The sequence below is a fragment of the Perna viridis genome, chromosome 9 (genome assembly GCF_037379345.1).
Source record: "Perna viridis isolate PV_CMFRI_1.1 ecotype Kerala chromosome 9, ASM3737934v1, whole genome shotgun sequence".
In the NCBI taxonomy this organism is placed as follows: Eukaryota; Metazoa; Mollusca; class Bivalvia; order Mytilida; family Mytilidae; genus Perna; species Perna viridis.
The window spans coordinates 24,685,815-24,704,109 of NC_142453.1; the positions used below are offsets into that span (position 1 = coordinate 24,685,815).

The 18,295-nt window shown below is 31.8% G+C and overlaps 2 protein-coding genes across 2 annotated transcripts; both read right to left on the bottom strand.

The window, feature by feature from the left end:
* Positions 1–903: 903 nt before the first annotated feature.
* LOC148607465 (short-chain collagen C4-like) lies at positions 904–2,980 on the bottom strand. Its single transcript, XM_088544792.1, has 3 exons — positions 2,719–2,980; positions 1,773–1,844; positions 904–1,390 (listed from the first exon to the last, which is right to left on the bottom strand). The coding sequence occupies exons 1-3, from the start codon at positions 2,927–2,929 to the stop codon at positions 921–923; spliced, it is 753 nt and encodes a 250-aa protein (XP_088400918.1). The 5' UTR covers positions 2,930–2,980; the 3' UTR covers positions 904–920.
* A 3,132-nt stretch (positions 2,981–6,112) lies between these two features.
* On the bottom strand, positions 6,113–14,796 carry LOC148607466 (carbonic anhydrase 1-like). The gene is made up of 8 exons (XM_088543536.1): positions 14,742–14,796; positions 13,989–14,018; positions 12,307–12,477; positions 11,288–11,436; positions 10,677–10,769; positions 10,330–10,396; positions 8,680–8,834; positions 6,113–6,489 (listed from the first exon to the last, which is right to left on the bottom strand). The coding sequence occupies exons 1-8, from the start codon at positions 14,794–14,796 to the stop codon at positions 6,247–6,249; spliced, it is 963 nt and encodes a 320-aa protein (XP_088399662.1). The 3' UTR covers positions 6,113–6,246.
* Between the last annotated feature and the right edge of the window lie 3,499 nt (positions 14,797–18,295).

An 18,295-nucleotide genomic window follows, 5' to 3' on the forward strand; every position in this document is an offset into this window, starting at 1 on the left:
TGTGTATATAACATATAACATATACCAATATTCTGTTCCATTTAAATGTTGCAAACAAATATCTTTTTTATTTTTTTTTTAACTTATCCAATGTAACTACATTGGGATACATGTAAACCTATACGCGAAATGTTACAGATTACTTAGTTAATTCACTTCGTGCATGCTATTCATTTAACCAATCGATCATTCCATCATTATTCTTTGTACTCAAAAGAAGAAAAAAGTTATTTTGACCTTGAAATAGTCTGCGTAAATATGGGGTCATCATTCAGGTATGACGGGCAGGGTTGCAAAACTTGAATTTCAAAAATAAAAAAAATGTATTTTGTTTATAGAAAGTCTAGTAGTCAATGTAATCAAGGGAACCAAAATTCCAGCGGAAATCAAAAGAATGTATTCCAGGGACAAAGACCAGACAGGGAAAACAGACACATACACCAAAGAGCATAAAACATCTAAAATAATTAAAATAACGTAACAAAAGCAACTCGGACTCTACTTAATATGGGAGCATGGACCAGGTGTACCGCTGGGATAAGTGGCTTCTGCTTTTCTCGAAACATCCGACGTGTTGCTCATGATAATAAAAAGTCAAGACCAGGGTAGACAAAAGAGGAAAAGAGAACTAGGACCCGTTGAACAAATCAGTTTTCATAGTGCAGATGGATACACCGTAATAGTCCACGAGTTCATGAAAACGTGGGTTCAACAATGCACACACGAAGCAATGGGAAACGAAATACAACAAAAAATAAAAGAAGAACTACATCGAACACATCGAAATGCTTTAAAATGTTAGTTGTGATCGTTCTGAAATCATGCTCATATGCTCTGGTTTATTATACAAGTTGAAGATTTTACTTTTGGCATTTTCATAGTTACAAGGAAACAAATATAACATTCTACATACATACATTTTATTTAGAACAGACCACGCAATTAATCTTCCGGTCTTCCTCATATGGCGGACATGGTAGCGGTCCACATTTCGTATTAACAACATACAATAAATGGCCGTTAATACCCGCTTTTCCCGAAACCAAATATTCAGGATTTTTATCGACACAAATATATTCGGAAGCCGTATGACTATGACTGCCGGCAGCTAAGACACCGATATATTCTGAAGACCACCCTTGGTAACATGTTTGCCGACCCGGAAACATGACGGATGTCGAAGACACGGTATTTCTGCACAGTGCACATGGAACATCTTCGTTACTAGAATGCGGCCCGAAGAAGTCTGTTTCGTATTCCGTACCATATATATCGATTCCACGATAAGTGTACGATACATTCTGGATTTCCGGATTGTCAGGTAGACAAAGCATGTTAGCAGGTCCTCCAACGCCTCCAGAATGTGCATAGTATTGACCCGCAGCATACCCTAAATTAAGAAAAAGAATGTTTTAGAAAAAAAAAGACATTTGTACATCATTATGATTCTTATGTCAATAATTTACGCTTCTTTTGCAGAACCGTTTTAGTGCTTTGTGCAGAAAATGTACAAACTAGATTTGGAATTAATATTTACTTGCGTGTTTGTTTTACTTTACCTACCAAATTTATTTGGTATTTAGTATGAAGACCGTAAAACTTATCAAAACAGAACCTTTCTTCGACCATAGAATTTGTTAACATTAGGCAGGTGTTCAGTAATAAAACCCTGCTTCAAAATACATTTTAAGTTTTTGGATTGGACAGGTGTTCGGCTTATTCAGGGTTCGGTTTAAATGGGTTTTATTTTACTTTCTGAGTAGCTTTATTACCTTTATAGACGGTTTCTGTGTTAGACCCTGTGCAATGCGATCTTCCCCATCGTATATATGTGGACCCGTGAGCTAAAATAAAGCATGTCAATCTTGAATGAGAATCTAACGAAATAAGAAGCAGGGGAACCAAGACTAAAGCGGAAATCAAAGGAACACAATCTAAAGACAAATGTCAGGCAGGGAGGTATTGTCAAAACTAGTTCAATCTCCATGAAAGTAAATTTAACAAACGTAAGTCCTTCATTTTGATGCATCAGAATTTTCTATTTATGTAAAACGACTTTACCTTTGATCTTGCATCACGATAATCCTGTGCATGAATCATATAACGTAGTGTGGGTAATTTTCGTTGGGTGTTTACTGTGGAAAATTTAAGGAGGTAGACCTGAGGTAAGGTACAAAAGTAATGATATCAATCAATGACATGTTTATATCATATTTAAATTTACCAAAGCCTACCAAGCTTTCATTTGAAACAGAATATAATCAGTCCAACTTATTTTGATGCTTACATGAGATTGAGGTAAAATGATGAACACATACGTTCCAATGATTTGTAAGAGTTGTGTCCCTTAATCCTAGGTCACCAAAAAAAAAAGCCAACAAATTTACTTTATGCTTAAGTACTTTGTGCAAAACTAAGCACTTGCAAAATATAAGAAACGCCATTTTTCCGCTAACCATTTAGCCTAAAAATCGCCAAAATTATACACCTGCCAAAAAAACAGCATACGGTATTATGTATGTAATGTTGGCAGCTGTGAATCGGATATCATTCTCTCAAAGCCTATTAAACTAGTGGAGTGCGGTTTGTTATTTACAATTACCGTTTTAATCCTGGTTGTCTTGAATTCCTGTCAAATCCCCTTATTGTCACTACAGAACTGCATCATGCACTATATTTTCTTGAAAATAAATATGACTAACCTAAATCGAAACCTACCTCGTAATGTAGACACGGTATTGCGAAGATTTGTGTTTTCCTGTTGTAAAGTCTGCACTTGCTGAACTAATGTCTTTTGTGTGGTCTCTAGTTGGTCAAGTCGTCTGCCTATCGCATCCGGGTCATTTAAAAGTAAGCGCTTTTCACCGCTAGTGGACAATGATCCAAACATCAGAATGACCACCAACAGCACCTGGTACAATAGTTGCATTACTACTAATATAAATATATCAACGAAACATGTAAGATAAGGTTATGACATTGTCATTGACCTTTGCTCCATTATTGATAAGCTATTAGCGATTAGGAATATGACATATTTGTTTGCTGTTCATTGTAGGAGCATCGAACTCATTTTCAGTTAAGTATCGAATTACCCTGTGTAGATTTTTTTTCTTAAAGTGAATCTCCCCATTCAAAAAATTATAAAATAAACATTTTGTACGTGTACAGATTTTATGCAAAAAATTCTTTTGATTCAAAATGAATAATGAAAAAGTGAACAAGCGCCACATTCAAAAGGTGTAGTGGACAAAATACATAGATCGTAGTAAACCAGGATGTAAAGCCTTTGTCATTATTTTTATCATTCTTCTTCTTATCAATTAAATAGATTATAATTAACATGAATCTGTTTAAAATGCGGTTATGTATTTGATTATTTAGTATTTTTCAATAATTAAGTTTTAGTAATAAATAAGACGCTACAAAAAGATGCATACCTTAAAATTATTTGAAAATGAATTACCATTCCTTCAAAATAAACAGTGACACAGAAATGAAGTCAAATTATAAATAGAAAAGACGAAGAGCAAAACTCAAACAAGAATTTTGCACAATTTATCATTCTGTTTTAGTGCAAAGTCTGAAAAGTTTATGTTGAGCAAAATGGCCCGGGGGGGAATGAGAATCGGGTGAATGACTCGCATAGAGAGACCACAATATTGGATTGGAACCAAACTCTTTAAATATACCGAGCAGTCTTCTATTAAGCATATCAATTTATCAAGGAAAAATTGTCATATTTTATAAATGGTCTTTATATAAATCTGGCACTCAATTCATGTTTTGTAATGAATGAGTAATCAAGGGAACCAAGGCCACAGCAATAATCAAAAGAATGTAATCCAGGGACAAAGACCAGACATGGAAAACAGACATACACAACAAAGAACATAAAGTAACTAAAATCATACATACAAAGCAACAAAAGCAAACGAGCAACTCGGAATCCACTAAAAACTGAGAGCATGGACCAGGTGCACCGGAATACTACTAATGTTTTTTTTGTGATTTTAGGCGGGACAAATACACAAACTTCAGTTTAATACAACTGAAGGTTAACTAAACTAGTACAAGATCAGACTAGAACAATGTCGTAATTTTTCTTTTTGTTTTTTGTTTTGTTCCGTATGAAAGTAAGCCTTTTCTTATATTTGTGCCCTGATGTTTATCATATTATTATTTTTATAAAATAATAATTTTTGTGCGTTTAATTTGAGACTTTTTTATGATGCCGATGCCTTGTTTAAACATAGAAACATAATACGTGTAAATAAATAACCATTCTTTCATAGAATATCACAACCCTTAACAAATAATTCTAACTTTAGATACATTTCGCGGTTTCTATCTACTTGAAGCTTTGAATAGTCTCGAATTAAAAATTACGACAAAGAAATTTCTAAAAAAAAAAGAAAAAAAAAAAAAACAAAAACCGAATGGATAGTTTGTAGATCAATCACTTTTTAAAATATGACAATGCTCGTCACAACCGGAATATAGTGATATGGTTAAAACAAGCCAATGCCTTTAGTACGACAATAATATAGTGATATGCAGTAGGGTTTTTAGAAGTTGATGCTTCATTAAATCTCGTTTATAGACTGATCTAATAAATAAATAACATCGTAATATATTTCATCGCACAAACCAATGGAAATGTTGATAGTCTGAAGTACAGATTTCGGACGGTAACCAAACGAAACATTATCCAAGTATAACGACAAGTCAATGAAAATAGAAGTACCCAATAAATGACATGAAAAAACAAAATACCACGCTTAGAAACAAACAAATCGATTGTCTATTCCCCATTGACCCATTCCACATACCCCATTGTCCAGCTCCCAATCCTCCAATCGCAATTACCTCATTCCATATGTCTTATTCTCCTTTCTTATTCAAGATCCCGATACGTTATGAACATGGAGTATGCATATAAAACATTAATATCGATTGAAGTTCCCAAGCAAACTCGAATCATAAATTTGTTTTTGTACATGTTTACTTGCGTTAGTTTTCAAATGCTTTAAAAGTCCAGATTAAGTAGTTTTTTTAATCAGTTAGGCGTAAACGAGAATGACTATTGTAAAAGCAATAATTACAGATGAATTACTGTTACTGCCAGTTTTCTTTTTTTGTTTTTTTGTTTTTTTTTTACTTTTTTTTGTGCAAATCGGTAGTAGATGCGTACTTCGCGCATTGGTGTTTTAATACATTCCATGTTGAAAACGTCACAGTTCATATTTGTCTGGCAGCTTTACGGCACTATGACTGGCTATTGCAGTAGTATTTATATTCATAAACTTATCAATACCGCGCGTATTACCACAACAGAGGACTGAATTATCATGTTGTATGATCATCATTATGAAGTGGTAGACATGACGTGATGACAAGCGCAGTAGATTAATTCGGGCAAAATACCTCAATATGTTCTTTCAAGTTAGTTTAACCGTTTACATGCTTGTGGTGTGTAAGGACTTTGTTTTATTTGTAATCTAACATGGAAATCCAAATCATTTTCTTTAAGTACTTTAACATCTAACTATTTCGTGTTTATTTATTTTTTTATTTTTTGTTTTGTTTTGGCTTTTTGTTGTCGTTGTTTTGAGTCTGTTTTGTTTTGTTTGCCTTCATTCGTATTTCTATGATAATATTCAATGAAAACAAAATAAACGCTTTCGGTAGAACGTTCCCGGTTATATATTTAACATTCAGCTGCAAGACACATTCAACACCACTTGTACGTTTACAAACGCAATAACGAGATCACATATTTTATATTGTTTTTGATCTACATTGTATACTATCTAAATAGTAATGAAAACTATTTCTTTGAACAACAATATAAATGGCAAAAATATCCACAGAGGACAAAATTCTGTATTTGTATCATTAATTTTTTTTTCAACACGTCACACTACACGTATTTGCAGCTCGTCATTTATGAAGATATACGAGTGTTATTTTTCTGAATTATATTCGTCAAAGAATAGAAGAGCCTTGAGAAGAAAAAAGCATGTAAATATATAGAATTATTCTAGTTGTCCTGACTACAATATTTTCGGCAGGCATATCGAGCAAATCAGATGATAAACCCGAAGCGAAATAGGTAAAATCCACTTGTTAATTTTATCCTCTCTCTCTCGCTACGGATTCACGTCATGCTAATAATTTAAAGTAGTTGATTAGTTCTTCACCTTTTCTGGTATAAAAAAAACAAAAAAGCCAATAACTAGAATTTCATATCGTCTTCGAAAATAACTTTATCGACTTTGTGAGTAAGTCTAGCATCAAATTTCTACTAGACTTATCCCTCTTTCGCTTTGCCTTCCTCTTTCCTGTTCTGCTTTTTGTTCTGACTCCTCCGGGTTTACAGTTTGAATAGACAATTCTTCCGTTTAAAGTTTGTGGTAATCTGTAATTGTTAACAAGGTCACTAGTTTGCCAAAAGAAGAATTGACCTAGCATCCGGAACTCATTCAACTGAAATGCAGATAATATATATTAATGTGATGTTTATCTTTCTGTCGATCTTTCTTGTTAATTTAGTTATGCCTGCATTTTATGTTTGTGTTCTTTCAGTTACTGTGATGCATATCAAAATTAAAACACAAATGTTATAAACAATTGGTCATTATTATGACAAAGCAAAAATTGCAAAATAGGTAATTTTGCATTTTGATGATAAAATATTCTTGTTTATAGTTGTAGGAAAAGCATAAAATTTTATTTAAAGCACTTTTTTAGTCTTTTACTATTAATATAACACAAAATCGGTATTTTGAATATATAAAGAGAATATAGCCTACGAACTTAGCCTGAATAATATTTTTTGTGGGAAAAGAGAAACAATTCTGGTATATTTTATTGAACAAACGAAACAGATTTATATAAATAACGATAGATACGTATGTAACGTCAATAAACTTTTTCTGTACAATACACATGTAAAAACTTATAATATTTTTTTCTGTAAGTAATGGGTTATTTTGAGACTATGTAAATCAAAACAAAAGATGCAAGTTTAACTCTGCAAAAGTATCACAATAACCTTGAGTAACTATAACTACATTGAATATCGACAGGCTATAAGAAAAGCCACGGTCCATGTTGGAACAAGTGAAGAAATTTGTATGGATTTTTCTGTTGTTTTACTCTTTTCAGGTCTATCAATGCAAACAGTGCGTTTACAAAAGATTCAATTGCAACGTCGATTCAAGGACATACAGATAAATAATGACATCAGGACATGTTACTAGTATAATTATCATGCAAAGCACCAATCATATTCAGACACTATTATCGCTGGATATATGGTTCTTCGTGCAGAAACCTATCAAACCAACGACGCATTTTCTATATACAGGATTTATACGAAATAGTTTTATGTAACTAGAGTCCTTTTTGAATGAGCAGTAATCAAGGGAACCAAGGATCTAGAGGAAATCAAAAGAATAAAATCCAAGGACAAAGACAGACCACACATAAAAACAGACAAACACAACAAAGAACATAAAATAACAAAAAAAAAAATACATACAAAGGAACAAAAGTAAATGAACAATATTTGAAGAATAACATGTTTTATTTTATTAATTTTATACACAGTCTACTAAAAGATTGTTTCCAAATTTTGAGGTTAAAGTATTGGAGATAATTATAGGATAATTGTTGCTTTAAATTTTGATATTGACAATATATGAACTCTTTCGACTTAACGAGCTTGTGAGCGCGAATGGAGATATTCCGCTTGATATCGTCGGTGTAAAAAATAAAAGAAACTATAGTTCTGTTAATAAATAATCAAATTGTTGCATATTTAATCATTTTTTACGTAAATTTAGTTTTTGGACTACTTTTGCAGCTCCAAATATATGTTAGTACGATTACTAACTGTTCGCGCGTGACGTCAATTCTATTAAAAAAATCTAGAGAAGATCTAATGACGTCACAATCTCTCCCATTGTTTTTCAGAATAATCAAAAGAACTAAGATTGTATTGGAAATCAAAAGAATGTAGTACAAGAACAAAGACCAGACATGGAAAACAGACACACACAACAAAGAACATAAAATAATTGAAATAACACATTCAAAGTAACAAAAGTAAATCAGCAACTCAGACTAAAAACTGGGGACAGGGAACAGGTGTACCGGTATGGTAAGCGTCCTCTGCCTTTTCTAGAAATATCCGCCGAGTTGGTCATTAAAAGTCAAGTGTAGGGTTAGCGAAAGAGGAAAAGAAAACTATGATACGTTGAACAAATCAATTTTCATGGCACAGTTCTTCATGATGTCGACCATAAAATTTCTGTAGAGATGAATTCAACCGTGCAGCAACATAACCCTGATAAATACGCATTTGAGTCGGCAAGACCAAATAATTGCGAAACAGTTTATGGTTCAGTGTATACCGGTAAGGAGTCGTCTATATCAAATAGGAAGTCCTCATAACAGTTATACATTTTTAACCTTTGACCCTAGAAGCATTGATAGCCCGATTCAGTCATTAGGAAAATAAGGATCTTTACTAGTTTCGTATCTTTAACAAAAACGAGATGTTTACAGCTCACACCTAAAATTCTTGTTGAATCACGAAAAAAAATCTTGGTTAATGAAAAATTTTATTTCGTTAGACGATATAGTTTACAGTACGTTGTAACAAGTACCAACCTGTTTCTCTGAAATGGGAATAAGGTCATGGAATATGGTCCATACAACACTCTCATAGCAAGGGGGTGTGGTCAAACTACCGTAGTACCTATAAAAACAGGTCGTATCCGGGAAAAGTGATGTCAGGCTGAAGTATTTTAGCTGCACGTGGTCGTCTACAAAAAGGTATAATACAAACTTATGTTACATTAGGAAAAACATCTATTTGAGATATTCAGAACGATTCGGACAGAAACATCCTCAGAGGAAGTCAAATTTGGCTCAACGAAAACAACCTTGTCTTTTCCAGTATTTTAGCTTTTCAACAGGGAAAGCTTTCCACTCTCCCTATGCCCCATCGTCCCATTCCACAAACCCCATTGTCCAGCTTCCAATCCTCCAATCGCGATTACCTCATTCCATATGTCTTATTCCCTATTCTTATTCAAGATCCCGATACGTTTTAAACATGGAGTATGCATATAACAAAATAAGTTAAATGCTCATATCTGTCAAGTACAATATATTATGTTTATAATTAAGATCCAATTTATTTTTAATCAATGCTTATCAAATTGATATCAATACTCCATCTCCAATTCCCTATTTCAAGCAACCTTTTGCCCCATATCGTACTTAACCCCGTGCAGATACTGAATGAACTTATACAAGGAAGCCTTTCTCAAGACATGAATGTACGCCATGACGAGAAATATGTCATAAGGGATATAATATTTAATGTCCTCAGCGACCGAATGCTACACTATATTTAGATTCATCTGGCTGTTTTTAGTCTTATCATGTATGCTCAGTCCATTTGGGACTGTTTTACCTGGTGACACTTTTTTTCGGTGACAAACGATTTCAAATTGTAAGCACGCGTTTTTATCTCTTCAAGTATGATGTAAACGCATGAATCGGATTTTTATATCTTAAAGGTTAAAGTGGACTTCTTTATAATGAGAAAAAAACACCAACTAGCATATATATTTACAGCAGTAAATTTTGACATGACGTTTTATTGCTTTCTGAGGTCAATAATTACGACCCTTCTTACACTTGAAAAATCAGCTTGTCGAAAAAATACCGTTTAGTTTGAAGGGATAATGTTTCTTCTCTTCTAGGTTTTTATATTTATCTGGTTTTTTTAAAACGACAATTTGCACCATACTTAATGACGATTACTTATTGGATGTACGATATTGATTACATGTTAATCAGATTTCAATATGGTTATTAGTTTGTGTATTTGTTTTTCTCAGGGGTTACTCTGGTGTTTTTGACGGGATGTGCATGGTTTAAACAGTACCCACATTTATGTGAGCTTAAGCCTGTATTACCATATCCAAATTCATGTCCGAAATTAATCAATACCAAAATCTGTTCGAAGTCATAATCAATACCTGAATCTGTGCGGATATTTTTTTCTTGTTTGTTTTGTTTGTTTTGTTTTGTTTTGTTTTTGTTTTTTTGTTTGTTGTTTTTTGTTTTGTTTTTTTGTTTTTTTGTTTTTTTAATAACATTTAAAGTTTGTTGAACCGCATCATTTGACTAATGTTACAATTCAATTAGTTGGATTGAAAGATTTAATAAATTAATATAACAATTTAACTAATATGTTTTAAAGATATGATATTTTGTGTGTTTCCCTTCTGTAGGTTCAGTACTTACGTTTATCTCTAATGTGCTGTAAGTTTTTGACAATCTCTTTAAATTTTTTATTGTCATTATCAGTTATCTGAAAACAATGTCGAAAAAGTTATAAATTTTCTTTTTTCTCTACAAAATAATAAAGACCATTAACTAGCGGAACTACAAAATAGTAGTAATTAAACGTGTTCAATAGTTTGTGAAAACCTTTTTTATGCCGTTTTAGCGTTATTTGTTCGATGTGTTTAATTGAATCAACATCATATAGTTGCTCAATGGAACACATTGCAAATTAAATGCTTTTAACAACTAAGATGCAAGAAGTAATAAAGAGCAAAAACATTTTTAGGCGAAAATAAAAAAAATACCTTAAACAGAAATCCAAGAACTGCAACTCCGTTTTCTGCTGATAATGCTTTGTCAACATTTTCAAACTTTTCTTGATGGGCTACTACGTGCATCTACAAGAAAACGAAACATTGTAATAGCTCATTAAACTTCATCATGTTTAACAAAGGTATTTATGTCCCTGAATTCAAGTACTTTTACAATTGTTTTGTTTTGTTTTTGTTATATTTTGATCTGCTTTCTTTGTACTGTTCCTATGTATTCACCAGGGGAAGCAACAATCGATGACCTCAATGACCTTAAACCAACAAATCAAAATCAAGAACAGAGAAGTAAACAAGTTGTAAATTACACATGAAGTCGTAAGTGTTGAAATGGTCAGAAAAAATTCATAATGATGTCATAAAAGGAAAATGCGTTTTGACGTCATACTTTAAGCTTGCTCTGCAATTAGGTCATTTTTTGTGAAATTGAGTTAAACAACAAACGAAATATTTTAAATTGATAAGATTAACACGAAAAAAAATAATTGTAAGACATTTTTCATACTTAAGTTATGAAAGAGCGTTTGTCATAATAAATCTAAGTTTCACGTGTTATTGACGAAACTGGAAGAAAATGTTATTCAAACCTCTATCGGAAAATGTGTGCCATTTATTTCATGTTCTGAGCCTCTTGAATTCTCTGAACCCCAATGAAAGTGGAACTGTTCTACAACATAAACATTTGGTAGTCCTCCACCCCATATATATAATCCCTGGCCCTTCAATCCCACTTGTACTATAGAAAGTAAACGAATCGTTAACATTTTAAAAGCATATACAATAAACATGAAACAACAGACACCAAATCAATAACATACAGAGAAATAGGCAAAATAAAACTTAAGCCAACTAACAACGGAGCATCACGCTGTGCACAGCCATGCTAGATGTTTTGTTACGGTACACTATTTTGTTTGTAACGGGGTGTTAAACTAACCGTAGGGTATGCTTTTCGTGCTTCAATGTTGTAAACTTCCTGTTCTTTTGTATACCATGGCAATTATATAAGACGTTAGTTTTAATTTATAATATAATGTGTACTGTAACATTTCACTCTTGTTTTCTGTTTAACATATAATCAAGAAATTTGGTTTTGCACCCCCATAACAAAAACCGTTTATCTGCCATTTTCAACTATTATGTAAATGGGATGGTCTTGCTTAGTTGTTCAATGTCAATTAACTGTAAATGTTACATTAATTCTATTTTCATGATGAAATGCTATTTTTGGTCCATAACTTTTCACAATATTTTTAACTTTACCATTAATGATATAAAATTAGAACAATCCACATCGTGCTACATTTTTACACGTTTTTATGTCATGAATCTATTCAATTGACGTAAGGAAAGAAAGTTTGAACAAAGTCATGGAATTGGCCACATTTCATCTTTTTGGAGCATTTACAACAATCGATTTTTACTATTCGTAAGACGAAGGCACTGAAACTTAAGCAAAAGATTTTTAATGATTGACAGTGACCTTTATTGATGAGTATACCATTTTCATTCCAATGCATTTAATGATATAACATATTAACAATGTAAAGTCGTGTTTTTTTCTCAGTAAGCATCAAGAAACATTCAAAGGGCAAAGGTCACTTACCGGCATGACCGTTATTTTCAAGAACCATATAAACATCCTTTGCGGTTGCCAAACTACTGAATTCGAATTGGCCCAACTTTTCGTCAGTGCGGACCTTTCTCACTCTAATGTTGATAGGTGATTGTCTTTTGCCATCGCACTCTGGATAAATATATTTCCACTGATCTGGTCCTGGTGAAACAAACATATACTATGGTACACAGTTAGATTATTTATGAAATTGTCTGTATTTTTTTACTTATAATACAAACCTAGCATGTTGGATTTAAGAGTTGGTACTCTGATCGTCAGATTTTTACCACACCGTTATGTGTATAAAGCATGCAGTCGACAAATTTTAACATGCTACAAAGTGTTAAAACTAGTATTAAATGACAACAGGTAAAGTCGGATTAGGAACAATATTAAGTATGACATCGCAATATATATCTTGTCTGATAAAGACATCGATCTGAAGTATTATTGATTGATTTCCAACCGCTGATTTACTTACATGCCGTCATACTTTATTATATGGGAATTGAAATTTTATACGTATAGAACAAAAGCTTTCCTAAAGATCCGCATCTAACCTACGAAATTATTAGAAACCAACACTCTTGTTTAAAATGTCCACTAACATTCATTTAATCTCATTTTGACAAATGATAACATAAAACGCTTAAAGTGAAAAGAATTAAACTTCTTTTTTCAACACGGCCAAATACTAACAAATAAGTGGCGTTCCAAACACAATAATCGAAAATTGAAATGTGTGTGTTATCATTTCTTTTTATTATAATAAAAAGGTAAGAGTTGCCTATTTTCTTTTGTAAATGATAACTCTAATGTAAATAATATTTACTTTACAAAGACAAATAATTCTAAATTCTAAATAGTGGTTTTATCATTATTTAAACAAAATAAATAAATATCAAGATATTATCAGATGACACATTCTTATCCAATTGACTTCAACAATCGATATGTTCCTAATAAAGGTACATGTATATTTACTTGATCTAAAATAGAAAATGATAAAATCAATGGTAGAACAGTAATAAATACTTTCATTTCTGGCTTTCAAGGAAGAAAGGACACATAACTGACGACGAAATATCAATGGCATATCGTTTTGAATCATTTCACGCGTTGTAATTCTTACATTGTTTGTTACTCACTACTGTTTTAACACAACTTTTCTTTTCTTTCACAAGAACCACAAGAAATGTTTTGTTTGTTCTCATCATGCTGATTTTTTTTTATCCAGAATTGTTTATGATAAATGATGTAGCACACATTCAGAACGTTTAAATTTTTTGACTTGAGAGAAACTCAGTTTTGCCATACTGCATCACAAAAAAGTTGAAATAATTCATTAAAATGTCAAGATAAGAAATATTTTTGTAAAAAGGTTTGAGTTTTTAGTGAAGTTCAGATTCGTGCCAAAATACATATAAATGAACATTAAATGATGATTATTACAATCAAACCATTCAAAATACACATTTTTACAGATGAATATTAAATGGTTTTGTTACCAGTAATTTTATTTAATTTATATGTATATGCACCTTCTATGCGCATTTGATAGACATGAACATATTACTTATGGATATTAATTTAGTATATAGGTTACTATCAAACAAACACCCACAACTAGATAGTAAAAATATATTTTAAAAAGGTCAAATGCCACTTACGTACACCATAGTGATATCCCCAGTCGTGAACTACAAATTAAGATAAAAGTTGAAATAAAAAATATAAAATGGTAACGTTAAAACATGTTTGTTTTGTTTTGCTTTTTTTTGTTTGTTTTTGTTTGTTTGTTTTTTTGTTTGTTTTTGTTTTTGTTTTTGTTTTGTTTTTGTTTTTTATGTTGAATATTACTTAATTAGAATAAAGTTTATTAGCTACTACTCCAAACATTAAACGTCATGTCTTTTTCATTCCCAAATAATAAAATATTGGTTTTTATTAAATACAACTAACATTTTGAAGCTTAGTCTTACCTTACACACATCGGGAGATTATTCTTGCATTGTTTAGCTTATATTGGGTTGGTTTTTAAAAGAACTTCAGATTCGAAAATATTGCTTTATTCTCTACCTCAAATTCCGCAAAAATGCCAGTATTGAATTAAAGTACTACATAAACTGCTTATTCTGTTAATACAGTAGAAACTGTCGAAATAAATATGAAAATACGAGATGTGCCAACCCTGAATAATCCGAAATCTCGACAAAAAAAAACGAAATTTAAGTCGCTTTTTATCAGATTAAGTGCATTTTGAACCTCGGTAAACCCAGCACCTTTGCTAAATTCCAAGAGGGGTTCAGTTTAGGCAGGTTTTACCATATAGTATTGTCGCCTGCATTGTTTTTACAAATACAAAATTAAATAATTACATGCAGTTCAGAATACTTTATTGAAATATTTCACTTCATGCTTACCAGCGGCAAATGTAAAATGAATCCAAAATAGTCCACGCACTATCAGTGAATACATTCTACTAGCGGTCCGGAGATTCAAATTAGTCTAACAAGACAAGAGACGTTTGAGACATTTAAAATGACGCTTTTGTAATGCAACCGACGTCTACATTGCATATTCCTGCTACAAGCAGTACCAAAAAAAAAATAAATGTTGTCTCACTAAAAAATTCTTCAACATCTAGTCGGTCTATTAATAGCATTATAGTTGATATTAATTAAAAGATGTAAAATATGACGACTATTAAATAGTATTTTCCGTATACTGTCCATTTTGCATGCAAAGTAAGCAATCGTTATGAACTTGACAGGGGCAAGAACCTTGTATTTATATAATTGAAGACGAAATTTAAGCCGATCTGTATTAAGAACACGTTCCTTTAATTATATAAACTAAGAAGTAATGTCAAGTCATTTTTACGCTTAAATATCTATTGTCGACTTCTAAAGTCAATTTTTGACTTTCTTATATCAAAGTTCTTTTGTTTTGGCGTTTTTATTACAAATGTATTAAGGCAGAGGCTCGTTTTATTGTTTAACCATTAATTATATATTTTGACGGGGTCTGTTACATAATATTACTGAGTTTATTCTAGGTTGGAAAAAAACATTTGGTTAAATAAGCATGTTTTTATGTTAGATATGAAACATATGTTAAACTACAATTAAAGGTACAAAAAGTAAAAACCATGTAAGAAATAAACATTTCACAGACGTTCTTTTAAGATGAACATACATAAGACTGTAGCATTCAGACGTTTAAACCTAAAATAGATTTTCAGTTATTATAATGCAGACTTTTACAGACTATGTAATATCAAAAAGTTTATATTGGACGTTAACTGGCTTGTAAAATACTGCTCATAATCTAATGATGCATTATCTATATCAAAATAATATTTATGTTGGAGGAGTAAATATGTTTTTACAACGAGAAAAAAATGATGAAGTTGGAATTAAAAAAAAATTACCTCATATTCCAATGGGATATGACGTCACAAATAATTATACTTTTGAACTACATAAGAAGATATGATTTAAATAGGCTTATTTTTTTATTGAACACAAAAATAATGGGTTAGGTGTCAAAAGGAAATCTCATGACTTTCACAGAATTCTCACAATTTTTGTCTAATTATATAAGGAATTCCATTTAGTACATTATTTATGTTCTTTTGACAAAAATAATTGTCAACATAAAAACAAAACTTTTTGTTTTACATTAAATAGCTATTTATCCTCCTCAAAACATTACCGTAAATTACTTTTTTGCAACTTACTGAATAACCTGCATGTTCGTGAGATGATGTGATGAATGTTTTTAGGTGTTTCTTGATATAACACCTTGATGGCCTTTGTGTAATTTAAATACATAATGGCACTTTTTACGTTACAAAGCCATGATGTGCACGCTTGATCACATCAATTACACTAACTTGTAATTTATTTACACACTGAATTAGGTCTTTAGAAACTAACTGAAAATGAGAGTAACAACAGAATTACTGAACACTAATCCGATCCAAAAAATCAAATCAAGTCCAAAATAAGTCTCGAAAAATAGATATTATTCTATCGCAGCAGATGGTACCGCAATGGTCCTGACTCAATACAGGTATTCAAGCGAAATGGTGGGTTAAATTTAGGTTTTACATCGCTCTTAGCCTCCATATTTTATTGCGGTGTGAGTATACCAATAGTGCTTAAATAGCTTTTGCATGCTATTGCGTCATAATTGTCTCTACTTTTGTGATGTAGTTGTTTGTTTACATTCCGTTTAGGATTCTGGATGTTATTTTTTTTCAATCGTTTGTAATTAGCTTCGTTGGTTCTAGTTTATAGATCAATCAATGGATGTAAAGTTCAATACATAAAGTGTCCTTCCGTAAGTTTCTTTTTAATCTAAGGGATAAGTGGCTGTATATCTGTAATATTTTTAACATCTAATGTAACCAGTAGCCTCATTGAACAAAGCTCCGATCTCGATAGTGGAGGAAAATGACCATTCTATTGCGCGCGGGGTGGTTAAAATGGAAGTATTATGTCCCTCCGTCAACAATTCAATGATGAGCTTTGGTATTGTGACCATAAATTGAAATATGACAATGTGATTTTCATTCAGGTTCGGGTCCGATTCCAATGGGATGTCATGATTAAATACACCTTTTAATTGTGTCATTTGAGCTTGCAATTTGGCGGGTGCTGCTGGCAGAAACAGGCAACAGGTGACACACAATTTTATTTTTATTTGATCTTTTATATATATTCAAAACATCTAGAAAGCAACTGAAAAACTAGTAAAATTAATTCTGAAGCATCTGCGATTTAGATATATTTTTGACTGCTTATGTTGGGAAAAATTTCCCGCCAATTTTCAAATGTGCATTTCAAATAAATTTAAACTGTCGATATCTTAAAAAGGCAAACTTAACTAACACTTTGGTGGTTATTTCTGGAGATTATGAGATATAAATACTTGGATAATGGATAAATCTCTGATTTTTTTTTTCATTTTTAATTTATTATTTTTTTTTTTTTGGTTTTTTTTTGTACCGCACTTTAGACACATTTTGCCAGATTCTTAGCCAGAGAGGTTCTTAAGACATTGTTATTTTCTGTATGTTTGAATTAAGTTTTTGTCTGTGATATATATTCTTTCGATTAAATAGATTTTTTCAATATAAATGACTTCGTATGCTTTAAAAACCGTTCTGTGGTATATTTCATATCCCTCGTTAATTTTATAATACGAGATGTAGAAATCTTGGTAAAGGCAACCAAAATTAAAAATGAAGTAATACTTAGTACTAAGTGAAGATGTGATGTAGAAGTTTTAAATTTTACGTCTGTATCAACAAACTTTAGTTTGAAGAAAGCGTAATAAAAACATAAAGGAAATGATAAACTCAAGGTATCAGTCAAAAGGCATTGTCAAAAACGGAAATTCCATATAACAAATAGCAGAATAAAGGCAAAACCAGGAAAGTTAGAAACAACGCAACAGTTCTTACTTGGTGTATGCATTTCCGATGGAAATGGTGATTTAAACAAGATTTTAAAACGTGCGTAACCGACCTTCCCCCGCTTCTTTTACGGTTTCAAGGGAAAGGAACAAATCTAAAAATAAAATGAGGCATGTTTTTCGAATGAAAGAGTAATCAAGGGAATCAAGGTTATAGCGGTAATCAAACGAATGTAATTTGATAAATGGCAAAGTCAGGAAGTTGATATAACTTATACACCAACAATGTGCCATGTATATAGCCACATACCAAATTTGAATCCAATCCATCAACCGGGAATAAAGATAATTGCCACGAAATTTGGACGGATGTCGAAAAATTTGGATAAATACCAGTTAAATGACAAAGAAATGTTGAATATTTATTTTGTCGCAATTGCAAAATCAAAAATGTGCTATTTGATATAACAAAGGTTGAGTATAGAACATTTCAGATGCATTTAAATCCAATTCATTACCTGATGGTGAAAACGGGAATCATATACGCAGTTTG